Source organism: Nelumbo nucifera, chromosome 2 (assembly GCF_055504915.1).
Source record: "Nelumbo nucifera cultivar China Antique chromosome 2, China Antique-T2T, whole genome shotgun sequence".
Lineage (NCBI taxonomy): Eukaryota > Viridiplantae > Streptophyta > Magnoliopsida > Proteales > Nelumbonaceae > Nelumbo > Nelumbo nucifera.
In genome coordinates, this window is record NC_142650.1 from 36,086,269 (window position 1) to 36,112,368 (window position 26,100).

Consider the following 26,100-nt stretch of genomic DNA (forward strand, 5'->3'; position numbering starts at 1 on the left):
GTTTATTTAAAAATATAAAATTTCATTCTATTAATGATTATTGTGTATGGATTTATTAGTGAAATTTAATGATGATAAACAAAAGTATTTTTTATATTTCTAAATTTGTATTATTAATGACATCATGAAATTATCCATTTGACTCAAATGTTTGAACTACTTACCCACCACCTAGATGAAAAATATGATTTCATTTTTATGTTTATTTTAAAAATATAAAATTTCCTTTTATTAATAATTATTGTGTATGAATTTATTATTATAATGATGATATATAAAAGTATAAATGTTGGATTCAATGAGAGAGAATGTAATTTATTTAATGACTTAAATGTGAGACTTAATGAGAGGTAATTGAATGTGCTTAATGGTATTCTTTTAATTACATTTTATGTATTTTCAATGAAGATGAACTAAATTCAAGAGGATGGACATTTCAATAAAGAAAAATTTGAACACTTTTATAAGTTATATATATATATATATAATTATTTGATTATTGATCGTATGACTGAAACTCCATAAAGATCATGGTTGGTTTTTTTAGACACCATAATCCTTTTTCATTTTAGTGACAGCATCACAATAATAAGGTCGGTGGTAACTAGCGGGATGCATAGATATAGATATTTGAGTATAGATTTTCTTTACAATGAGTTCACAAAATGATTAAGGACAGTTTAGGGCTTTAGAAATGTTTTTGGACAGGTAAATACGCAAACAACACTCACATAGCCATAAGTATCAAACGGCGGAAGGGGTTACGTTTGAGCTTTGAGGGTTAACCGTTAACTAGTTAAGTGTCACTATTATTGGGCCTGGGCGTCCAATTGCACCCCAAAGCCCATAATCCAGCCCCTAGATACTGCAAAATGTCAACTTACAGTGATTCCAGATCAGCAGCATTGAACTCTCGAAACAACTTAATATGGTACATAGAAAGACATAGAGTAGGGCTTATTTATGATTATCATCTGATTCTGATTCTAAATTTCTTTTCTGTCAGAAGGCAAAGCTCTGGTTCTTCTCTGCTCTCCTTCCTTAGTCTGATCTAATTACATTCAGTTCTTTCCGATATATGTAAGCAATTGAAAAAGTCTAGTGAAACCCATTTCGTTTCAGTGTCGCCAGATGGTGCTTCACACGCAAACTTTTGCACTAAATTCACTTCCCTCCATCTTCCCTACTTCTCCCTTCTGCAGAAATATCTCTTTCTTTTCTACTTTCTCTTCAATTGAACCCATTAGGAGGTCCACTTTGAGTCTTACAGAGAAAAATCCATTTCTCAAATCCTCGTATCAGCCTCTGAAATGCTCGCTTTCTGTAGTTTCAGAGCCCATCCAGAAGGATTTGCAGAAAAAGCCATCTCCAGCTGAAGTTACTCGGACAATAATGGAGCTTACCTCTGTAGGTACCCTTTCTACTCTAACCCAAGAAGGTTTTCCTCTTGGCATTGGTGTTCGCTTCGTTGTAGACCCGGAAGGTACTCCTATCTTGTGTTTGAATGGTGCAAACAGACAGTTCTCCTTAGACAGGAGGTCTAGTCTTCATGTACAGGTAATCCACTTCAGAGCGTTTCAATTTTCAGTTTCCTAGAGTAAATTTTCTGATTTAATTTCTCTGAAAATGGTTCAACTTTATTGTTTCATCATTTGGGGCTTGCTCTGGAACTTTTGGATTTAAATCCACACAATATGCTTGAGTTTGATACTTAAATATTCTCTTTCACAAGCCAAAGTATTTCAAAATAGGCCTCATACGAACGTTTACGGTATGTTGCTTTGCAAATTTGTACGCTTTAAACAGTTGGAACAGTGCCGAACACGGTCACCACAGTGTACACTACAAGGCAGCCTCGACAAACCAGAAGATAGAATGATTTTGAAGGTAAATTCTTTTCTTCCTCTATGCAGGTTTTCCAAAGACTATAGGTTTTGGTATTATTTTGTCACCATTTCAAGCGTAGTCTGCAGATTGTGATTAAATTCTACAACTCAGAAAACAGTTGTCACCTTAAGCAATTCTGTCATTGAATTGATATCACTGTCTTATTTTTTGAAGAATAAATAAAAAGGATTTCATTAAAATAAAAGGAAGTGTAATCTAAGCAGGTGTCAAGGTGACACCTCAAAAAACTACTCTACACAGAACTGGTCAACATTACATCTTTGAATCTCCAGAACACCCCACAAACTGTCCCCAAAGGCTGCTTAAATGACCTGAGCAAAATCTGGAGGGACTAAGACCCAATCAGACACTAGTTTATCACCCGAAGCCACTAACAAATCAATGACTTGGACTTGTTTTCAATTTTTCCTCTTATTCCAAATGATCCAGGTTTCTGCAAATGGAATGAAGCTCCAAACGATTCTTTCCTTCCTAAACACCCCTGGATCCCATAGTATGACCAGCCACCCAACAACCCTTCGGCCTTTAGATCCAACCATTCTCCACTGTTCACTCCCCTGATTTCTTCCTTCATGTCCACATCAAAATTTATCTTTGATTAACTAATAAGTAAAAATGGGACAGTAACCCTTCCATAATTCATCTTCTTGGTGGGGAGGGAACCTCTCCCTCCTTTATTATTATTATTATTATTATTATTATTATTTTTGATAAATGATCTCCCTCCTTTATTTTCTTTATCAATAAAATTGCATCTTTCAAAATAAAAAAAAAAGAAAAAAACACGTCTCATAGGTCATCATACTTCATACCCTATTTTTATGTCCATTTGAGCATGTTTTCTCCATCTTTCAATGTTTAGTGGCCACAACATGTCCATTTGAAGATAGAGAGTGATAAGGGATGAGAATGGAACCATGTGTGCTACACATTCAGGTCCAATAGGAGAAGGTGATTCAGTGAGGGCAGAAGCTCTGGCAGTAGTATTTGGAGTGCAGAAAGCTAAAGAAATGGGGGTGGAGATGTTGATGATTGAAGGTGGTTCAAAGGTGGTAGTTGGCTGGTTAATAGAGGAAAAGAATGCGGTGTGGAATTCTAGAAATGAATTAAGATGGTTCAAATGGTTCTCAAAATACATTCAAACACAAAGCGGATGTGTATGAAGATCTGCAAACTGTTTGGCTAAGCAAGGGGTTAATAGACAGCAAATGTTCTGGGTTCAAATTTAAAAAGGGTAGTGGTGAAAGATTGTAGTAGTATCTATTCTCTTTTTATCGTTTTCACAATCTCTTGTTGTAATTCTTTTATAAAAAATGTTCATTGAAGATAAGTTGTTGGTATCTCTACACATTTGAAGATAAGTAATAAAAAACATTACATTTAATATTATCTTTTACCTCGGGATGTTCAAAAGTTGCCTATTTTGCTTTCAGAAGCTTCAATCATTATGGGAAAAGAGGTTTGGGGAGAAAGTTGACGAGGATCTTGTCTACATGGTTTCTGTGGAAAGGGTGCTTCAGATGGAAGATTTTATGGAGGTAAGGTGGCTGTTTTTGTGAAGTTACTAGTAAGTTGCGATATTGAGACTTTATGTTGAATAAATGACCTATTGTTTTTTATTACTCTTTGTTCTATGTTTAATAAAGATAATTATACACTCTGAAGCCTTTCTTCTGTTCAGTACTAGCCTCATCTTTGGAACATAGTTGACTCTGTTGTGAAAAGAAAATTGTTATGTTCAATGTGCATTTCAGGGTGGTGCATGGGTTACTGCATCAGAATATAGAAATGCAGATCCTGATCCACTCAGGGATGTCGCAGAAAAGATTGTAGATGAGATAAACAGTGAACACATGGATGATATTCTTCGCTTTTGCAATATTTATGTGGAATTGGAATTCCAGGTATGCATCCTGTATTACTTTATCTAGTTACATTGGAACTGTTGCTAGATTTGCTTAATGCATGAAGGTTCCTTTAAGAATGGTTGTGAGAAAGAATGTGGTACATATTTGGCTTGCTAGGAGTAAGCACCTCGAAGATGTACTAAGTTGAAGTTTGATAAAAGAAAACAACGTTTAGCATTAAATCTGTTGCATTCTGTTGGAAATCAGAAACCATTACTGAATGTTGGTCCCAGTTATCTAAAATCTGGGAAGGGGTGGAATGGTTACATAACTAACCTTTGGCTTTTTTCCCTCACAAAGTGGCTGCTCTCAGACTCGAACCCACATTCTCATGCCAGTCAGCCTGAGGTTTTACCATTATACCAAGCAATGATCCCTTGCAAATCCATCAACATTGATAAATCATTGCAAAATCACAAGCAATATTGATAAACTGCATAGTTAGGAATGACCATAGCTCTTTATTTGTTTCTTTTTTTTTTTCCATATAGGGGCATTAATCAGTGGCCTATCCCCCTGTAAATTTACCAAGCTTACCATCTATCTGAATGGATGCCTAGAAGTTAGAAGTCACTTTGTAAATTTTGTAAGAGGTCCTTGCTTGCATATTTTACAATTATTAAAAGGTTTCTAGAATCAGGGATTGAATGGGAGCCTAATGTGTATTGCTAGATCACTCACATTTGAAGTCATAAGCTAGTTGCTTGGACTCCAACCAGAAGGAGAACTGAAGAAATTACCAAGCATGTCATTTGAATCAGGGTATACATGTAACACATCCAACCATGTTTAGACACATTGATGATGATAACATGAGAAACCTTATTACTTATTTATCCATGGCAGTGCTAAAGTCACATGATTCCAATGTGATCTGACTCTGAGAGAGCTGTGGCCTAAATATGAACAGTTACAGTTCCAATAATTACTACTCTTTAGTTATTTAATTTTTCTAATTAGAGTTTTCTTCAGTTTAGGATTCATTTTGATAGGAATCTTTATCATCATCATCATCCAAGCTTTGTCCCATCTATATGGGATCAGCTACATCAATCTGTTTCTGTTCTGTTCAGTGCATTATCCATCATTAAGTTATGATCCCTTAAGTATCATAAATGGTATTAATTTAAAAAATTCATATCGAAGTTGTAGGGGGTTAAGTCTATTTTGTTTGAGTAAAAAAATTGTCCACTTTAGATGGTTTCTGAGATCTTTTATTAATTTTAACTTTTTCTATCTGTGGGTTTGTTTTGAAATTCTTTAAGAGTCAAAAACTGTGATAAAATGGTTGCAAAAAAGGGAAGGAGTGATCTGGCAGCTGAAGAATGATTTCAGAAGGTTCAAATGGATGTCAAGAAATATGTCTATTCAGGTGGGTTGGGTTAGGAGATCGGCCAACAGCTTGGCTGATAGCTTAGCAAAGCAAGGGGTTCAAAGAACAGATATGTTTTGGGCACATTTGTAATTCTGTCCTGGGTCAGCTTCTATGCTGATTTCTTTGTAACTTCTTGTTGTACATTAAAGCATCTTAATTAATGAAAATTTTCAGAGTTACTGATCAAAAAAAAAAAAAATTTCTTTAAGAGTCCTAAAAATAGAAATTAAGGCTGTATAAAGTCATAATTTGTCTGTAATAGTAAGGTTACAAACATTGGAATAAATGTTTTTGCCATTTGCTATTTGTTGTTGATTCCATATGTCATGTTGGCTTTTGTCATTTTATCTTCTAATTTTCTCTTTCATACTTTTTTTCTATCCTTCTTTCAATACAATTTATTTATTTACCTTCAATCTTATTCATCAACTGAACAACCCTACGTTTTGTTTCTTGATGCCTTGTACTACTACCATAATATGAATTTTCCTAATTTAGTTATTGCATTGTGTGAGTCTAGAGGGAAAGGCACTACAGTGGTGAATGGTCTACCGGAAAGACGGTAGATGGTCTTGTGGGAGAGGATCCAAGGAGATTGAGAGAAAGGTCATAGTGGAAGAATTTTCAGATTTCAGATATGAGATCTGGGAAAGAGGCTCTAGGTGAGAAGAAGGGAATTCTTAGGTCATAGAGTGGCAAAGCTTACACAAGGGTTCAATATTGGCCACAGAGAACACAACCTCCCTTATCTCTTCCAAATCAAAGTTCCTTTCCAGCCAGCTAGCCAGGTCAGGGTTCAATTTTGGCCACTCTAACCCTTTCACTCTAAACCCTACATCCCCCTGCTGCTTGTAAACTACCCTAAAGCGACTCATGAAAACATTGGCAATCTCATCTTGATTTTCCACTATTTCACCGTTGACCTCTAGTTTACCCACAATGTTCTTCCTTCTCCTTCTATTAGCAAGTGCATGGAAAAACTTAGTTTTGCCATCCCCCTCTTTAATCCATTTGTCTTGATTTCTGTCTCCAACACATCTCTAAGGACTACCTCTTCCAACTCTTTTTCAGGGACCACCTTGAGTTCCTCTCTTCTTCCGATAGCAAACCCTGCCCGCCCTTCTCATCCAGATTTTCAATTTGGGATGTAATGCTTAATTTCCTTTCCTCCACTCTCCCTAAATACTCCCTATTCCACTGTTTGATGTTTTCTTTTAACCTCTAGATTTTCCTGTGGAATTTGACTCCCTTCCAATGGACTCCCACCACTTCTTCATTCCACCATTCTTCAACCTTATGAATGAAATCTGGATGTGTTAGCCACATATTTTCAAATTTGAAAGGCTTGGGTCCACTCACAAAGTTCTTTGTTCCAATGCTGATCGGCCAGTGGTCTGAGGTGACTCTTGGCAAGGCTCTAGCTAACAACCCTGTCCAATGGTCTCCCCACTTTGAGTTAAAAAGGAACCTATCCAACTTAGAACACCTTGGGGGGATTGTAAATTGGACCAAGTGTACAGTCTGCTGGAGGGGCAATTCTGACAGCTCACACCCATTAATAAACTCATTAAACTTCCTCATGCTACTTGTGATCACTTGAGAGGGATTGTTGGTTTCATTTGTAAATCTAACCACATTAAAATCACCACCTAAGCACCAAAGACCCTCCCACAAACCCCTAATATCAGAGAGTTCTTCCCACATTTCACTTCTTTCCCCATATCTATTGGGACCATAGACATTTGTCAATACCCAAGTAAACTCTTCTCCCACACTTAAATTTCAATGAGACTGAGAACCGACCTACTAACTCTTCCAGTGGCTCCACTACCTCTTGTCTCCAAATTGTCACTATTACCCCCTGATGCCCCCCATGAATGAGAAAAGGACCAGCCTAATCCTCTAGAGCTTCATACACTTCTCACCTACCTTCTATCCCAATCTACCACTTTTGTTTCCTGGAGCAGCACTATGTCCGGGTTTTCTTTTCTGATCAAGTCTTTTATTACCCTTCTTTTCCTAGCCATACCCAATCCTCTAACATTCCAGCTTATTACCTTCATAGCAACACTTCTAAAACCACCCTTACTCTATCAACCCTTACTTAGTGCCTTTCCTTCTTTCCCCCCAGCACTAAACTCTAAATCTGCAGCCACATCTGATTTTAATCTCTCAAACTCTGACAGCTTCCTTTTCCTTTGACAATCCTTCTTTTTTCCATTCTTTTTGCCATAGACTTTCATGTTTTCTACCTATTTAATTTTCAGGCCTAGCTCTCCTGTCACTTCATCCATCGGTTTCTTCCCGATCCCCATTCCCTCACCCTTTCCCTTCTTGTAAGGACCTCAAAGGATTTGCATACCTGACTTTTTGCCTCTCTTACATTTTTCTTCTTCTTCTCTTCTGTCCTCTGTCCTCTTTCCCTTTCTCTCTCTCTCCCATAATTCTCTTCTTCAATAATATGGTATCAGAGCAGGATGGTGAGCTCTAGGATTGTTCCTCTGATCGTGGTCTTTTTTTTTTCTCTTTTTCCTGGACTGAGAATGGAAGGAACAACCTTTGCACAGATCTGAGAACTCCACACTTGCTTCTCTCTTCTTCTATCTTGGCTTAGGCATCAGGAATCAATACTGGAATCTATGGATGGTTAGTTTGAAGTAATTTAAGAGATCTATGCCTTCCTTTTTTATTAAATATTACAACTTTTAGATTGGTGACCTATGGAATCCTACTTGGATTGAACAGGGACAAGTTCTGTACCACTTGTAACCCTAGTTCTTGGTTGTAAAACAAAGAACAGTCCAGTTTTGAAGAGGGGAAGATTACTTTGGAAGTGCACAAAAGCTGCAGTGGTCTGAACATTGTGGGAAGAATGAAACAAGAGAATCTTCGAGGAAAAAAAAAGAAGTAAAGAGACTCTGATTGAAATGATTATGGTAAAGGTGACACATTTTGTGAAGACAACAATCCTGTTTCTTGACTTCACTTTTGATGACACTATCAGACAGTGGGGTACAATTGCTGCAGCATCTTCAGCAAAAAAGAAACAAATGGTAAAATGGGTGATTTTTTTCAAGTTGAATTTTGATGGGAGCTGTCTTGGCAATCCGGGTGCTGCTGGAATGGGAGGAGTAACAAGTGTAGAGTTAGTTGATAGACTATTAGTGTGTGTGTGGTCCCAGCCCCACACCTGTTTATTTCTTTATGTTACAGTTATGGTAGTTGGGCCGGCTGGGCCTTTTTTATTTTCTTTTGTTTTAAGTAGGGGTATTAAAGTAACTCTACTTCTTGTAAAGTCACAGATATAAATAAGATTTAGTGGGGTGGCCAGAATAATCCAACCACACCCTTTCTCTTCTTTCTTCTCTCTTCTTCTTCTCTTCAAACCTAGGTTGACTTATCTTCTTCTTTCTAAATTACATCAGAAAACACATTCTTTTTCTGCTTCTTTTATTCAAGTTGGTATCAGAGCAAGGCGAAGAAAGATTAGGGTTCTCATGTGAGCTTGATCTGGTCGGCTACATGGGAACTCTTTAGAACTGGATTTTCTGCAGTAGTGCCTGGTTCTTGGAGGTTGCTGGAGTATTGGAGACTGCCTAAGGAATTGAAAGATTCTTGGAGATTGCCTGGTGACCAGGAAGAATCAGAGAAGTCGGGTGAGACCAAGATTAGGGTTTCAATTGAGGTGGCGACCAGTGTTCTTCTGAGAAAGGTACAATCTTTAGTAAGGCCGATCTTGGTTAGAAGTAGTTTAAGCCTCTCTATAAGCAGTGGCTGATAAACCTTTGTATCCCCTGCTGTTTTCTCCTTTTTAAAAACCATACGATCAGTCTTTTGGGACTCAAAGACTGGTTTTTTAGACTGATGATGAACTGGGGAGTTGATTGTTGACTGTGGATGCTTTCTTGGAAGGTGACTATTGGCTGACACTGAGTTTTTGGTGACTGTTCCTAGCTGTGAATAAATTCTGGGTTGTTTTTTCTTTCAATTCCTTGGGGTTTCAGCATAAAAGAAGTTCCTTTTGGGTTATTTTCTTGGAAGTCTTGACTTGTTAGTGCTCTACATAGAATGCAGAAGGCTGGAGTGAGTTTAAAACTCAAGGGGAAGGATTTTTAGGGACTGGTAGCATGACTGAAAATTCTTTTCAGGTTATCACTGTTAGGTTTGATGAAACCAATTACTTGGAATGGGCCCAATCAGCAATGATGACCATTGGAGGTAGAGGTAAATTAGGTTATGTGACTGGAGACACAAAGAAGCCAGCCAATGATGACATATCACATCCCAAATGGCTTCAAGAGAACTATTTGGTGATGACTTGGCTATGCAACTCAATGCAGCCTCACATTAGCCGAAACTATTTATGGGCAAAAACAACCAAGGAGATTTGGGACAACATGAAGGAGACATACTCCCAACCTCTTAATGTTGCTATATGAGCTGAAGTGTGAAGTGAATAATCTCAAGCAAGGGGAGAAGCCAATCTCAGTGTACTTTACTACTCTGAAATTCCTATGGCATGAAATTGATCACTTCAAAACTATTGAGTGGAAAAGTCAGAGGGATGCAACAACATATAGAAAGCTGATTGAAACAAATAGAGTGTTTGAGTTCTTAGCTGGTCTAAACTTAGATTTTGACATTGTAAGACAACAATTTCTTAATAGGGAGAGTGTGACATTATCTCAAGCCTACTCATTGGTTCACAGTGTGACATTATGTTACCATTTTAGCCTATGGAATCAACCTTAGCAACAACAAAATCTAAAGTTGGAGGGGAGAAGAAAAGTGAAATGAAGAAGGAAGATAAAAGATACATTTTTTGTGATCATTGTAAGAAGCCAAAACATACCAAGGACACTTGTTGGAAGTTGCATCCCCACTTGATGCTAGTGAGACTTAAAAACAAGAAGGGAAGTGCTAATGTGGCAGTTAATAGAGATGGTGCATCCACTTCTAGCACAAGGACCACATCCTTAGATTCCTTAGTTGCTATCTGGGCTACCTTGACAAAATTAGAGAATGAAGCTGGTATTTCTGGGTCATCATCTCAACCTTTAGTTACTACATCTGTTAATCCTACTTCGTCCTTTTCTCACTCAGGTACAAGAGCTACAACATTTCATATTTCAGCCCCAAGTAACACCTAGACCCTTCTAGGTAATAGATTCAGGTGCTTCTAACCATATGACCAGTTTATCCACCTTGTTTACCACCTATTGTCTATCCTCTAGCTGAGACAAAGTATCCATTGTTGATGGCTCCCTTGTTCCTATTTCCGGCAAGTGAGATATCAGACTGTTTGATGCCATCTCCCTGTCCTCAGTTTTGCATGTCCTTAAGCTTAGTGGTAACTTGCTTTCAGTTAGTAGTATTACTAAGAATCAAAATTGTTCAGTGACCTTTTTCCCTGATCGTGTTTTTCAAGATCTGGAAACGAGGAAGATGATTGGGATTGGCCATGAGACGAATGGAGTTTACCTGCTTGAGCATTCACAAGGGAAGGAGAGTGAAGTTGGGAGATTGTTTGTTTCTTAGTCTTTGAGTCAGATTATGCTTTGGCATAACCGATTAGGTCATTTGTCTTTTGGGTCTTTGAAGAGTCTGTTTTCAAATTTGTTGGAGTTAGTCCAATTGTTTAGTTTGAGGTGTGAAAGCTGTGAACTTGCAAAACATTATAGATCAACTTATTCTTTGAGCAATAAAAGAAGTAAACTTCCTTTGAAATTATGCATACAGATATTTGGGGGCCATATCATATTCCTGCTGGGGGGGTACAGATACTTTTTGTTATTTGTTGATGATTATACTTGTTTCTCGTGGGTTTACCTTATGCATTCTTGAGATGAGGTCCCTTCTTTGACCCAAGCTTTTCATCAGATGGTTTTGACCCAATTTGAAATTAGGATCAAAACTCTTAGATCCGATAATGTCAATGAGTACTTTGCAAAACCCTTGGCATCATATCTCCTAGATCATGGAGTCATTCATCAGAGCACTTGTCCCCGTACAGCTCAACAGAATGGGGTTGTTGAGAGAAAAAATAGACATATATTGGAGGTAGCTAGAAGCATCATGCTCGACTCTAATGTTCCCATACGCTTATGGGGGGATGAAATCCATACAGTTGCTTACCTTATTAACAGAATTCTTTCATGGGTTATAGACATGAAAACACCATTCAATCTCCTGTATCCAGACAAGGACTTGTTCACTATTTCCCTTAAAACTTTTGGGTGTACTTGTTTTGTTCAAATCCTTAGACCTCATCGCTTCAAATTTGATCCCAAAGTTGCTAAGTGTATTTTCCTTAGGTATTCACAAAATCAAAAGGGGTATTGTTGTTATGAGCTTGTTTCAGGGAGGCGTTTTGTGTCCATGGATGATTCCAAAGCTGCTAAGTGTAGATCACACTCTCTTCTTTAAGAAGGCAGACTCCTCCTTGACCTTACTTGCTGTCTATGTGGATGAAATTGTGGTGACAGGAAGTGATATTAGTGAGATTGACTCTCTTAAGCTGCACCTTCACAAGGAATTTGAAGTCAAGGACTTGGGGGGAATTGTACTATTTCCTAGGAATTGAGGTAGCTTGATCTAAGCATGGCATTTTTATCTCTCAAAGAAAGTATGTTCTTGACTTATTGGAAGAAACTGAAAGGTTAGGAATAAAACCTGCTGACACACCCATTGAGTTGAACCATAAAATAAGTGTAGAAGATGGAAAACCTCTTGAGGATAGGGCTATGTATCCAAGATTGGTTGGGAAACTTCTTTATTTGTGCCTAACACGACTAGATATTTCATACGTTGTCAGTGTTGTTAGTCAATACATGCATTCTCTTAAGACCACTCACCTTTTTGCGGTGGAAAGGATACTTGTTTACTTGAAGAGATGCCCAGGGAGAGGCATACTCTTTAGGAATAGTGGTCACATGAAGATAAAGGTATATGCAAATGGTGATTGGGCTGGATGTATTGATGACAAAAGATCTACCTCTGGGTATTGTGCATTTGTAGGGGGAAACCTTGTTTCTTGGAGAAGCAAGAAACAAAATGTTATTGCTCTCTCCAGTGCTGAAGCTGAATATAGGTCCATGGCCAATGGTGTTGCAGAAATGTTATGGCTGAAATCTTTGCTTGATGAGTTGGGAATTGACTATGAGAAACCTATGATGCTGTATTGTGATAATCAAGCTGCAACTAACATTGCCCACAATCCAATACAGCATGACAAGACTAAACATATCGAGGTGGGCAGACATTTTATCCGAGAGTGAGTTGCATCTCAAGAAGTGTGTCTTCCCTATTGCCTCAAATATGCAGTTAGCTGATCTCTTTACTAAAGCAATCACAAAAATCAAGTTGGAGACTGATTTACGCAAGTTGGGAATGATGAATATCTACTCCCAACTTGAAGGGGAGTGTAGAGTTAGTTGATAGACTATTAGTGTGTGTGTGGTCCCAACCCCACACATTATTTTATTGTTTATTTCTTTATGTTACAATTATGGTAGTTGGGCTGGTTGGGCTTTTTTATTTTCTTTTGTTTTAAGTAGGAGTATTAGAGTAACTCTACTTCTTGTAAAGTCACAGATATAAATAAGATTTAGTGGGGCAGCCAAAATAATCCAATCGCACCCTTTCTCTTCTTTCTTCTCTTCTCTCTTCTCTCTTCTTCTCTTCGAACCTAGGTTGACTTCTCTTATTCTTCCTTCTAAATTACATCAGAAAACACATTCTTTTTCTGATTCTTTTATTCAAGTAGAAAGTAGAAAAGTGCAAAATATCTGTTTTAATATAAAATCTGTGCAAGAAAGAGAGAAAGAAAGAAAAGAGAAGGTTTGTGCAGAGAAGAAAAGAGGAGAGAAATTGAAGAGAATGGGAAAAGCCAAAATTAGGTCTGGCCGCCCCTTTCATTAACACTGAATACAGAGATAAGTATGCCCTTAGTAAGTCGGCTACTTGTAAAAACTAAGTAAACACTCTTAACTTATACATAAACTAATGGGCCTTGGGCCCAATAGCTCTCTGACTATGCTATGTAAATAAAACAAATGTGATCATAAGCTGGCCGAAAGATAGCGACAAAGCTCCATGATATTTCAGCAATGAGATTAAGAAATTTAAAAGATCTTCAAAAGACAGGTAGTTGATGTTGCAATTGATCCCTAGATCAGCTAACAGCTTAGCCAATCATTTTTCTAAGCAAGGGGTCAATAGAGGGAATTGATTTTGGGCTCATTTGTAACTGTAAGATATAGTGTCCTATTGTCTTGAGATCATAAGGTAGCCGGGGCTACTCATATTATTGTAAACCTTTCTTCTAATTAATAAAAGATTTTTCTGTTGCTGATAAAAAAAAAAACAAAGAAAAGTCCATTTTTTGTATTGACTGAATGGTATAGGGGAGTTTGAACTCCTTTGTGGATCAAAAGATCCCAAACCATATAAACTTTTGAACCTTTGTAGGTCATGAGGAATCCGGATCAGCCCTTCATAGAGCACTCCTCACACTGACCTCACAGCATGTACCAGCCGTACAGCGGGAACATCTCCTGTACTTGAATGTTATTATTCATGGGAGATGTTCCCGATACATGGTGGGATGTGGCTGTGAGGAGAAGATCCCAATTCGGTCATGAGTGACCTGGTTCTGTCAGAAAATTGCTGCAGTTATTAATTGTTGATAGTTTGGGTGGCTTGTGGTAGCCTTGGAGTGATCTGTATGACCTGTACATGTAGTGCAGTAGCAGCAGCATTGTTTGGGTATGTGTTTTGCTGTATCCAAGAGGGAGTGGTTGTCTAAACCTGCTGTGGTTCCTATTACCTCTTTTGTGTGTGGACTGAAGTAAACGAATTATTGTCCTCTCTGGAGTTGTTATTTGTGGCTTCCAAAGACTCTGCAACATCAGGAACTACAGCTAATTAGGGTGGACTGAGCAGTGGTCATGATACCTTGAAATTTTCCATAACTATTACTCCCTTAGATCGTTGAAATTACTTGGCATGGTCTAAGGAGATGCGATTGTATATTACTGTTAAAGGCAAGGCAAGGTATATCAATGGGAAGGTAAAGAAACCCAAGTCAGGTGCCGTTGAATATGATAAGTGGGACCAAGATAATTGTATGATCATGTCATGACTTCTAACATCCGTGCTACCTTTCGTTAAGTAGAACTTTATGTGGGCAAAGATAGAAAGAGAAATATGGGAGCACGCAAAGGCAACATATTTAGAACAGAGACACTATGCTAGGATTTATTAGTTGCAAGTAGAATCCTCCACATGTAAGCAGGGGGATAGGAGTTTGTCTTCCTATTTTTCAACCCTTACTCTAGTCTAGAAAGAGCTAGATCATTATTGTGAACAAGTTGATTAACCCTAGTTCAGTTCTAGGTCCGAAGTATGTAAGAAGAAGAAGAAGAAGAAGAAGAAGAAGAAGGAGGAGGAGAAAGAGAGAAAGAGGAGAAGGATTCGGTCTAGAAGAGAAAAGTAATCTCCCCCAACCGACCCACTTTGTATTTATATTGTATATACTGAATTACAAAGATCAGTATTGTCCCTCATTAAGTATGGAACACATAACTTAAACTCAGACAAGATAGACTATGCAATCTCAATTAGATAGACAAAAGACCAAAATACCCTTGTATTGTCGACTCTAAGAGTCCCCATCAAGCTGGAGAATGTATGTCATATAGTCCCAGCTTGTCACATATGTAATCCACTGTGCCCCAAGATAGCCCCTTTAAACAGATCTGCCTACTGGTTTCCTGAACTCACATGAGTTATAGTTATCACTCCATCAATCACTTTTTTTCTTACAAAGTGGCAGTCAACTTCAATATGCTTTGTTCTCTCATGGAAGACTGGATTGGAAGAAATGTGTACAACAACTTGATTATCACATTATAACCTCATGGATCTATCAATTGAGAACCCCATTTCCTGTAAGAGATTTGTCAGCCATACTAGTTCACATGTAGTATGAGCCATAGCCCTGTACTTAGCTTCTGTGCTGCTCCTTGCTACCACTGTTTGTTTCTTGCTCTTCCAAGTTACTAGATTGCCACCAAGGAAGGTACAACTATAGTTGACCTTCGGTCTAACACATATCTGGCCCAATCAGCATCTGTATCCCCTTCTATCTCAAGAGTTCCTCCACTTTTGTATAACAGACCACGACCTGGAGCACCCTTTAGATACCTGACTATTCTTAGAACTGCTTCCCAATGTGGAACCCGAGGAAGTTGCATAAACTGACTCACCATACTTGCAGCAAATGATATATCTGGCCATGTGATAGTCAGATAGTTCAAGTTTCCCACCAACCTCCTGTACCTTCCAGGATCATCAAACTCTTCACCTGCATCAAACTCAACTTAGCATTTGGTTCCGTTGGAGTTAGTAGATCTTCTTGAAGGAAAGGAACTTGTGGAGTGCAAATGGGTGTTCTCTGTGAAGCACAAGGCAGATGGTACAATAGAGAGATATAAGGCTCGTCTGGTAGCAAAAGCTTTTACACAGGTGTATGGAATTGACTATGTAGAAACTTTTGCTCCAGTGGCAAAGATGAACTCCATTAGGGTTCTCTTCTCTTTGGTAGAAAATCTGGATTGGGAGCTCCATTAATTAGATGTCAAAAATGATTTCTTGAATGGTGGTTTGGAGGAGGAGGTGTACATGATCCAATCATTCGACTTTTGTGCTAAGGGCAGTGAACAAAAAGTTTGCAATTTGAAGAAGTCTTTGTATGGCCTAAAACAGTCACCAAGGGCTTGTTTTAGTAGATTTCACCAAGTTGTGCAGCAGATGGGTTTCAAACGATGCCAATTGACGACACACTGGAATGGGGAAAAACGACTACATTGATTGTCTATATAGACAACATAGTTTTCACTAGTGATTGGGTCTCAAAGATATAGAGGTTGAAGGAGTTTTTAGCTACCTAGTTTGAGGTGAAGGATCTAGGACCATTATATTACTTCCTTGGGATTGAAGTTGCTTGCTCTCAATAGGGGATTTTCATCTCCCAAAGAAGTACATCCTAGTTCTCTTGAATGGCACAAGAAAGTTAGGAGCAAAACCAGTTGACACTCCTATTGTGAAGCGTTTATGATGATTTATAGGATTGCTAGGCAAAAGAATACCTTAGAGGGGGATATCTTGAAAGATCAAAAAAAATAACATGAGGAGAAAAGGTTGATTTGCTTGGAACTTTGTATTATATTTTGGGTCGGAGTTATACATCACTGAGGTGTTCCCAGCTAAGTTCTTTTTGGATGTAGAGATTGATGAAGGTTCTGTGTTTCCAAAGCTTTTGGGGTTCTCTAGAGCGTTAAAGTTTTTATATTTGGTGGTTCTGAACAAATACTGATGTTTGAGTAATTGATTCATTGAAACAAGCCTATTCCTATGTCGGTGTACAAAGTGATTGAAGATATTTTCACCCTTATATTTTATTGATTTCAGAAAGTTCAAGACAGTTGTAAGGTGCCCTGAATCCTACCTTGTTTTTTGCAGGATAGTTCAATGCTCTTGTAAGGCATGCACAACTCAAGGATTTCTTTTTTGATAATTAAAAAGGAAATTAATTAAAAGAGAAAATAACTTTACAAAAAATCCATATCTACTGAGAGGTGCAAGGTGCAACCTCTCAGCAACTCAGGGATTAGTGGAATAATGTTAAATTATAACCATAAAACCACTAAAATACAAACTGAAGCATCAAAAGACTTCTTCAATAGAGGCTACCAAACAAAACCCTTTGAATACAACTCAACAATGCCTTATTCTAAGTAAATGGGATTGGATAACGAATCTTGCTTCATCATTCCACTCTATTTGGGGCCATGTCCATGATTCTGTTGCAAGCCATCAAATCATTACCTCAATCCCTAATTCTTTAAATCCATTACCTCAACCAGTCAACCTATGTTCTTTTTGTCCTATCCTTAGATCTTTACCCTTCAGTTTGCACCCAGTCACTTCTATTGGTATGTTACTTGGTGTACAAAGTACAATGGAACAACACTTAGCAAATAATAACCTGATATACTATTCATCACCTCAATCCATGTTCTATTTACCCTTCAGTTTCACCCAATCACTTCTTAGTGATATGCTACTTGGTGAATGGAACAGGACCTAGCAAATAGTAACCTGACATGCTAAGACCAAAGGAACTGATGACAATATACAAAAACAATTTAATTGAAACCCCGAGAGCAGCAAGGCACAGTGAAGCTATGTATATAGCTGTAAAGGCTAGAAAAATGTTGCCCATTAGCCCCAACAAATTTAGTAGTGTTCCACCACAGAAGAAACCTCAAACAGAAGAACCAAAAGCAAGCATTTCTGGATAATTATTTTTTCTTTTAACATTAATGAGACCTATCTGTGATATAGAATGTGGTTATTTTTCATCTATTATGGGGTAGACAGAAGTTTCTTGGAAAATCTGGACTTGTTAATCAAGGAAGAAAGAAAATACAAAAAGTTGGATTTGATGTTGGCTGGAGGTTGGTTAGACTTGATGGAAAAGAAAGCAATTTGTACTGTACCAGGGACCACATTCATATTAGCATGGTCTTCTCAATGATTCATTCATTCTTTCATTTTTTATCTAACCCAGCGAATGCACTCTAAAAGATATTGGAGAAACTTGGTATGATTAAGCTGATGCTGATGCTTGTTCTCTTAAAATCCTTCTAAATAAAGTTTTTAAGGAACATAACAAGTCCTGCAAATTTGTTTTACTGGTTAAATTAGGAAACTAGATGCAAATGGTGCTGAAAGTTGCACTTTTTTTGGAGTATTCACTTGCTTTCTTAAAGAAAAGGTTGTTGAAGTGTGTGTTTCTTTTTTCTTGGAATCTTAGTTATTATTTCTGGTCATTGCAGCAAATGAACAACTCAAGGTTTTCTTTTTCTTACCATTTAAATGTTATTAAGATGACTTACTATTACAAAGTGAGACATCTCTATTTTTCCAGGGAATTTTGTTTACTTCTCTATTCTATCATTAAATTTCTGGTAATCCCTTTTCTTTCCAGTTCATTGTCCTGATTAGAGTTTTTCTTTCTTTCTAACATGCACTCATCCATTGTAAACTATCAATTTGTGTAGTAAAAAATCATGAATCAAATAGTATATAATCTATTTCCATCTTGTATTGGAAATGTGTTTGACACCTTGTCCAATTGTTTCATTACCACAATATAGAGTGGGAAATTACATTTTCTAGAAGTAGGAAATATGTGCTACAACACTTGGGATTGGAGACCATGGTAATTAGGCTTTCAAAAGTACCGCCAAACAGGGCCTTAGTTCACACTATTTGTCTTCAGTGCTTTGGAGTTGTGTACCATGGTAATTAGGCTCTATAATGGATTACTTTCAAGCCAGTCCAAAAATCTGATTGTGTGTATATATATCATATCAAGATTTCATCCAGTTTATTCTGTCCAGTGTAATATGGATGGGATCAAAATACTTCCTGTTCTTGATAAAATCAAATGAGAGGTCTTGATGAAAGTTTAATCTACAGTCTTTCACACCTACCATCCAATTCTGTATTTACTGTAATTGGGTTAGATCTGGATCATGGTCTGATCCATTCACAGCACTATAGTCTTTTGGATCTGATCCATTGTGAGAAAACAAAGATTATTTTTATTGGTCAAGTTTATTATACAAGTTAATACAAGGAAACTTATTTAGTTTTTTGTTGTTTTATTAGAAAGGATAGAAATGACTACTCTGAATGAACACGGGATATATAATTTTTGTCCTTTGAACTATGTTCCTTGCAGTTCTTATTTGTTGTCTATGGTAACAGGTGAAAGAAGCAAATATGATATGGGTTGACAGATTAGGTTTTGATGTGCATTTGAGCTCTGCTGAGGGAGAGACTTATGAGGTCCGTATCCCATTCCCTAGAGAAGTGACGGATGAGAAGGGGGCAAAATCGTCGTTCAATTGCATGTCCCAATTTGCTTGGGAAGTAGAGAAAAATTACAGTGCTCCTACCTTTGAGAAGGTGAAGCAGTTGAAGCATATCAGTTACAGTGGTTCTAAGATGGCATAAGAAGTTTTCTTGGCGGCAATGTACCATCTAATATATGTAGAGTCATTTTATGTCTTATGTTGATTCACAGACTCTTCTGCAAAGCAAAAGAGTAACAAATAATTATCTAATTTGGTGATACTAGAGCAGTTGTGGTTCTCATTATTCCATATGCGAGTTTTGTAATAGATTCAACTGAGCAGTGAGGGATTGGATTGACATTCTGTGATTAATTTAGTTATAGTTTTGCTGAGATTGGATGATTCAATGCACGGAAAACAAGGAAAAAAGTGATAATATTTTTTGTCCCCCATTGAGATCAGGCCCTGTTACCATAAGAAAAAGATCTGAATGCGACAGGACTATTCTCTGTTCAAAGGGTTAATGTAACCATGCATGTGGATCTTCCCTTTGGCTGGGGATTCTCTTGCTGCCTTGCCCAAGTCTGCAAATTCTTTTCTTGTATCAGCATTACTACTTAAACTGAGATTACATGACAATGAGCTTAAGAAGGAGATGCATATGGACATCTAAGAAGAAGATGCATGATACCTTCAATTCAGCTCTACAACGAGGACATTCAGTATTTGATATCATCCCTCACCTCCAGAGTCCATGTTTCACAACCAATGCCTCGGAAGGCATCTCCAAATAAAGTTTTAGATTTTCAAAGGAAAAATTTCCATGCCCATTATAAAAACCATATGGCACCGACTCATGGAGTTATAAATTCACTTGTTCGCAGGTCTCCAGGTAGGTGCATCATGGGCTAGGGCTTCAACATGGACTGGTCCAACTTGAACCTTAATAGACCCAACCCAAGCTTTTTCATGGATGGGCTTCAACTGTTGGCCTTTGGGATGGGCCTGGGTTTGGAAACATGGGTTCGACCAAGGTTCAAAATACCGATACAGGGTGATACGCCGGTAGGGCGTTTTGGCCTGTATCGGTGGTACTTTTTTTTTTTTCAAAACTGATTCAAAGGGGCCATAAGGACGCTCTATTCCTTGAACCACTTGCCAACCTAAAACACCCCCTATAGGGTCATATCGGGAAGGCTCTAGTACGTGACAAAATTTTGATCCAGTTTACACTATAAGACAAATTTGCCCACAGTCCCACACTCATGTGGACATACATTATACATGTGTATGCATTGTCTCTAATCATACTTGCATGTATTTTTATATTATTTTTAAATTGGAATATGAAGTACACTTCACTTAGGACTTGAGAGCTTACCCTGAAATTCCCAAAGACCTTGTTTATTTGCAATGCAATTTCATTTGCACTGGTCCAAATGTATGCATTTTTGTTTCAGCTCTTGCTTTATTTTGTTTATTTGCATTGCAGATGAAATTGCATAACAAACAAACCATGCTATAACACTAATCCGGAGAGATCATAATTGTTTCAGACATTATTATTGTTGGGAAATAGGGTCACTGTAACTTTGGAGAAGTTTTGAGGTGCGTCTGAAGATATTGTCCTTAGAACATTATTTGCCTCCACTCAGTTTCACTGAGTTTGCTGTTGGGTTACATGCAAATCCGTTCTCAGGATACAATGGAGCCTTGGGCGAGAATCTGCAATCAGCAAAGTTGAAGAATCTCCGAAGAAACCTTCTATGAGACTGTAGCAGACCGGACTGAGAGAGAGAGAGAAAAAGTGGATTTCGAAAATGTGTGTTCTTGAAGTTTGATTCTTGCTACTTAAATAGTTTATGAAGAGGTATGAAGAAAAGGTAGGTGTTGGTTCAAAGAAGGCACCTTGAACAGTCAAACTTTGAATTGTGCCTCTTGATTACACCCGATCGAATCGGGACCATTGATCTCATCAACGGTTAGCACCGCACCAAAACTAAAGCCACCCTTTGCAAGCCACGTGCGGGTGCGAGCGAAGTGCGCCTTTAAAGCGCCTTATTGCGTCGTACACGCGTGCGTGCACATGTTGCACGGTATCAAACCTCCATACTCTCATCTACTATTTCTAAAGAGTATAAATAAGCTCCTATTAAAATACTGAAAACAAAGCTAATAATTTTCCAATGTGGGACAAGTTCAAAATTGGGTTTTGTAAGAGAAAAGATAATTTTCCAATCAAGTGTGCAAATGCAATTTCTTATGTAATTGATCAATCAAACCCATTGAATTTAATCTCTTATGAGATTAAAATCCAACAATTATCACCAAAGGTTTTGAATTTTGATGGGGCTCTTCTTAAAATGCTTTTTATGCAACAATTAAATTTGCAATATATGGTTTTTCTTTGAACTTTCTTACTTAACAACTTGTAGTCCGAATAAGTCATTTGACTTCATTTCTTTCCTAGAACCTAATCATTCATGAATCAACAGGAGCTCACAAGAAAGGATATGAGATTATGAGAACCTTTCAACAGTGGATTAGCATCAGATGGGACATCGTGAGAGAGAGAGAGAGACCCGGCTTATAGTTTCTAGATGTCTATGGCATATACAGTTAGATTTGAAGAAGCTTCGACAGTCCTCTTGCATGGACTGATTACTGCAAGGAGAAAAAGACAAAGGATGCAGTTTTTCATCAACGTTATCTCCAGGAAATTTCTAGGAAGAAATTTGCTAATGAAAGACGACATGGTAAGAAAACGGAGAGTGACAACTAATGCGACCCATTTGGAGTTTCATGTCAACAGAATTAAAGGTAGGGAGATTCTATTCCACCAAACTTACTATGATCTGAATTTCAATCCAATTCGATGCAGTATTACTTTTATGTTTCCTTGGACCCCTAATAAGTTTACTCTAGGTGGAAGGGCGGCCTCTTTAAAATTTTATTAACCATTATGGAATGGAAGAAACATAACCCGCGCTCCTTGCCCCAAACTCAACAAAAAAACACACATCCTTTCCCACCCAGTTCCCACTCACCCACACCTAAAACTAGGGCTTACAAAGAAACAAGGAGAGAAAAAAAATAAAATATCATTAGCCCATTCTAAGAACATTCGGAACACTTAGTCAAGAAGTGAATAGGCAGTAATTACCATCATCTATGCCTTTGTTGGCCAAATAATCTCCATACCAATTGCTTCTTTTAGCGGCACAGTAGCACCTAAGGTGATATTTGGCATCAATCATAATTTCTTGAAAATCACTGCCATGTCAGAGCCACATCAGCATTTGAAGAATCAGCGTTGAAATTTCTGTTTGGTTGGCTGATTTTGGTGATTTTCAGGAAATCAGCCAAAAATCAATTCTTGAAATATGCCCTTTTCAGGTATCACTTTTTTTGGTGATTTTCTAATTTCTAATTGATTCCAATTTTTTGAAGATGACATGGCATCCAACATGACATTGAATAATAATTTTGCTACAAAAATAGTTGCCCCTTGAAAATCATACCAAACAGACTCAACACTGATTTCTCAAAAATTGGCTTATATGACAAAAATGATACCAAATAACAAAATTTACCGATTTTTTTTTTTAAAAACACTGATTTAAAAAAAAAAAAAACATCATCTAGACAACAAGTCTGACTGACCCAATTAGTCTACTATCTTCTCTTATGTGCTAGTGGTTACATAGATCAATTTATAAAAAAGATTTGGGTAAATTGTTCAAACCTCCCCTGTACTTTTTTTTTGACCGTTGTGGTTCAATACCTTGCTTTATACTAATAACATTGTCTACCCCTGAACTTTTTGATATTGTTGCATCTACACCTCCTCCATTATCTTGTTTTAATGGAAGTGAACAAAATTACCAAAATACCCAGTTTTTACCGTTTGAATGGTCAATTGGATTCTAAATTTGCCCTTCCCTATTACACTGATAATAAAATTCATAAAATTTATGCTTTTTTTCAATAATTGTTGTATAGTTTGTTGAATTATATATATTTTTTGACATTTTATGACTTTTATGTATTTTCTACATTTTCTGTTTTTCATTAAAATATATATTTTTGAATTTTTATTGTTTTCTTGGAATTTTTCCTTTTTATACTTGACACACACACATAAAATTTTATCATTTTATGTATTTTTTCTGCAACTCTGATTTTTTGATTGAAATATATTTTTGAGAAAAACATATCATTTTTTTATATTTCTCTTTTAAATTACAGATTTTTTGTTGGTATATAATTTTAATTTTTTTTATCAATTTTTGTATCTCCTATTTTTTTTTTCGTATGTATTTTGAAAAAAATACTAGTGTGGTGGATATACGATCAAAGTGAGTGGATTGACGTGGGTGAGGGTCAGGGTGGGTTCTAACGTAATTCACTATTCAAGCAAGGTATGGATGACTATTTTGGTGGGCGTAAAACCACATGTTTTTATCTAAGGGCAATATCTTGACATTTAAACATGATCACATCAGCAACTTTGGTTGAAAGTTCAAGGAAGAAAATTGCTATTGGCATAAATTAGGGTACTGAACCGCAATTATCAGGAAAAGCACAGGAGAGGTTTCAGCAATTTACCCAAAAGATTTTATTAGCAAGTTCAACCAGGCTGAGCACTCCATCATAACTCAATCCTAAGCTGTGTTTGATTGTAGTATAAATCTGAACCCGAAAAAAAATTTTACACCCAGTTCAGTTTTGCATCAGTTTGTTTTGTAACTATGATTTGCATCCTTCAAGATACAAAATTTCATCTTTTATCTCATTTGCAGTTTTGCACTCACTGTCAATGCAAATTTTGGAACACCTCCCTCCACATCAATTCTCTCTCTGATACAGTCGAAACCACATCATCTTGCTTCTTACTTACCTAACTCCCAAACAAATAACAAATAACCTTCTTCTTATAAAGACTGCTGGGGACACGCATGATTTTACTTTCCATTAACAAATAATACAAAGTCAGATCTAAACCAGAAATTACACAGCCTATTTGCACTCCCATGCATAGACAAATTAAACTGAACCTAAAGGAGCTGAAATTAAGCCTAGCTATGCTATAAACTGCCAATGTAAAGAAAGCTCTGCAAAGCTTTGGTTCAGGTTAGCTCTTTGGCGTTAGATTCCAACTGTACAAGCACTATAAACTAACAAGAAATTCTATGTGCAGTAATATGGATTTAGTAAGAAAATCTTTTTATTTGGATTACATAAGGAAAACAAGCTCCAGGCAATAAGAAATTTATACAGAATGCCTAAGTGGTTACATAGATAGTTAGATACAAGATGATAACTGGACTATGATAAGGGCTTAATCGATCCTTCAGCAAGGAAGAGCTTCAGCAACATATGGAACACTAGGAATCATAATGTAACCTGTTCCTTGCTTCATTTCCACCTTTTCACCTGGGATTATGTTACATTGGTAATAAAACAAAGTAAACACAGTTGACCCAAAGATTTTCAGCAAACAAGCTATACTCATCAACAAGCTTGCAATGCCCAGCTGAGTGGCTTCTGTAAAAGCAGTGTTTCCTATTATGGAACCAAGAATTCCAGAGATGGGAATGAGAACTGTAACACAAAGAAGGGTGAGAACACAGCCTTGAAGCCGGCTACCCTTCATAAGCTCTTCAGCTTTCCCAATTGCCTCCAACCCATAACAACCATCTTCTATGATAGAGACCACAAGACCCACAATCCAAACCGAAGATAGGTAGAGGGAAACAAGAAGCAGCAGAAGAACAAGCAGGAGAGAAAAGGCACTCAATGCAATGGAGCCACTGGAACCAGTAGAAACCATTGTGAACAGACCCACAGGAGCCAAGGCAAGAAGAGAGCAACCCAGAATTAAGAGGGAAACGTAGAACCAAGTGATGGCCGGACCTGTCCATGTTGCTCTGATCCTCAAAATCAACTCCTTGAGAGTCAAGCTCATGCCGGTGTAGGTCATGGCTGAGGCATAAACGGTTCCAGTCACAGAGAAAAGAAAGACCAGCCACATTGCAGTCTTGAAGATAGCTTCTTTGAGCATAAGAATTCCGATATCCCTTCTGATTTGCTCGACTAGCTCCATATATTCTGGGCTTCCTGGTGCTTCTTGGTATACGTCCATGATTTTTAGAACCAAATCAACGACCAGTTGTTTGACAGAGAAATGGTGGAGCAGGAAGAGAAGAGTGTTAGGAAGGATGGTGAGAAAAGTGATGGAAGCTGTGAGCATCCCATTTTTCTTAAGGATGGCGAAAGATTCTCTCAGAATTCCCATCACACCCAAATGATCGGAAAGTTTCATTGATCTGATCTCTTTCAACAATGCCCTAGCATTTTTAGTAGGACCTGATCTTCTTGCCTTGCTTTCTGTTCCCATTCCCAAGGAAACCATCGCGTGGTCTTCTGTGTTATTTGCTTTTCTTCCTACTAAATACTAATTGAGTAGCTCGTGCTGATTTTGTCTTGGTATTAGTATTGGGTTGGGACCGGTTCTGTCGTCTGTGATAAACCGATTAAGATCCGAACCGATTATTGTATTAATAATATAAAAGGTTTGTTTTTTGTAATTTTTATTATATTTTGTCTAAAAGAATAAAATTTAATAGATAATATATAATATATAAGATAATTTTGATTAAAAACATATAAACAACTTATTAATTTATTGTCATTTTTATTAAATTATATTATAGAAAATGAAGTTTTAAATTGTTATTAAGATAGATAGATATAGATGCATGATAGTGTCCTGATTAATAATTGTTTTGGGACTGACCCCATCCCTGAACCAAACCTGGCCCATTAACAGCCCTACATGAATAGGGATGGGAGAGAGGAAAATATAAACAGCCCATTACCCAATATTCTCCTAGCTAAGAGCTACAGAGGAAAATACTACTCACTTCACTCCTTGCCCTCTTTACTAAGTACTAACCCAATAAAACAATACCAACCATCT

The 26,100-nt window shown here is 37.3% G+C and overlaps 2 protein-coding genes across 2 annotated transcripts; one reads left to right on the top strand and one right to left on the bottom strand.

Annotated features, from left to right (window-relative positions):
- Positions 1-988: 988 nt before the first annotated feature.
- On the top strand, positions 989-19,510 carry PGR7 (proton gradient regulation 7). The gene is made up of 5 exons (XM_010279741.3): positions 989-1,557; positions 1,807-1,887; positions 3,342-3,446; positions 3,663-3,812; positions 19,030-19,510. The coding sequence occupies exons 1-5, from the start codon at positions 1,132-1,134 to the stop codon at positions 19,276-19,278; spliced, it is 1,011 nt and encodes a 336-aa protein (XP_010278043.1). The 5' UTR covers positions 989-1,131; the 3' UTR covers positions 19,279-19,510.
- Positions 19,511-24,471: 4,961 nt separating this feature from the next.
- Positions 24,472-25,533, bottom strand: LOC104612385 (uncharacterized). Its single transcript, XM_010279778.1, has one exon. The coding sequence runs from the start codon at positions 25,531-25,533 to the stop codon at positions 24,472-24,474; it is 1,062 nt and encodes a 353-aa protein (XP_010278080.1).
- Between the last annotated feature and the right edge of the window lie 567 nt (positions 25,534-26,100).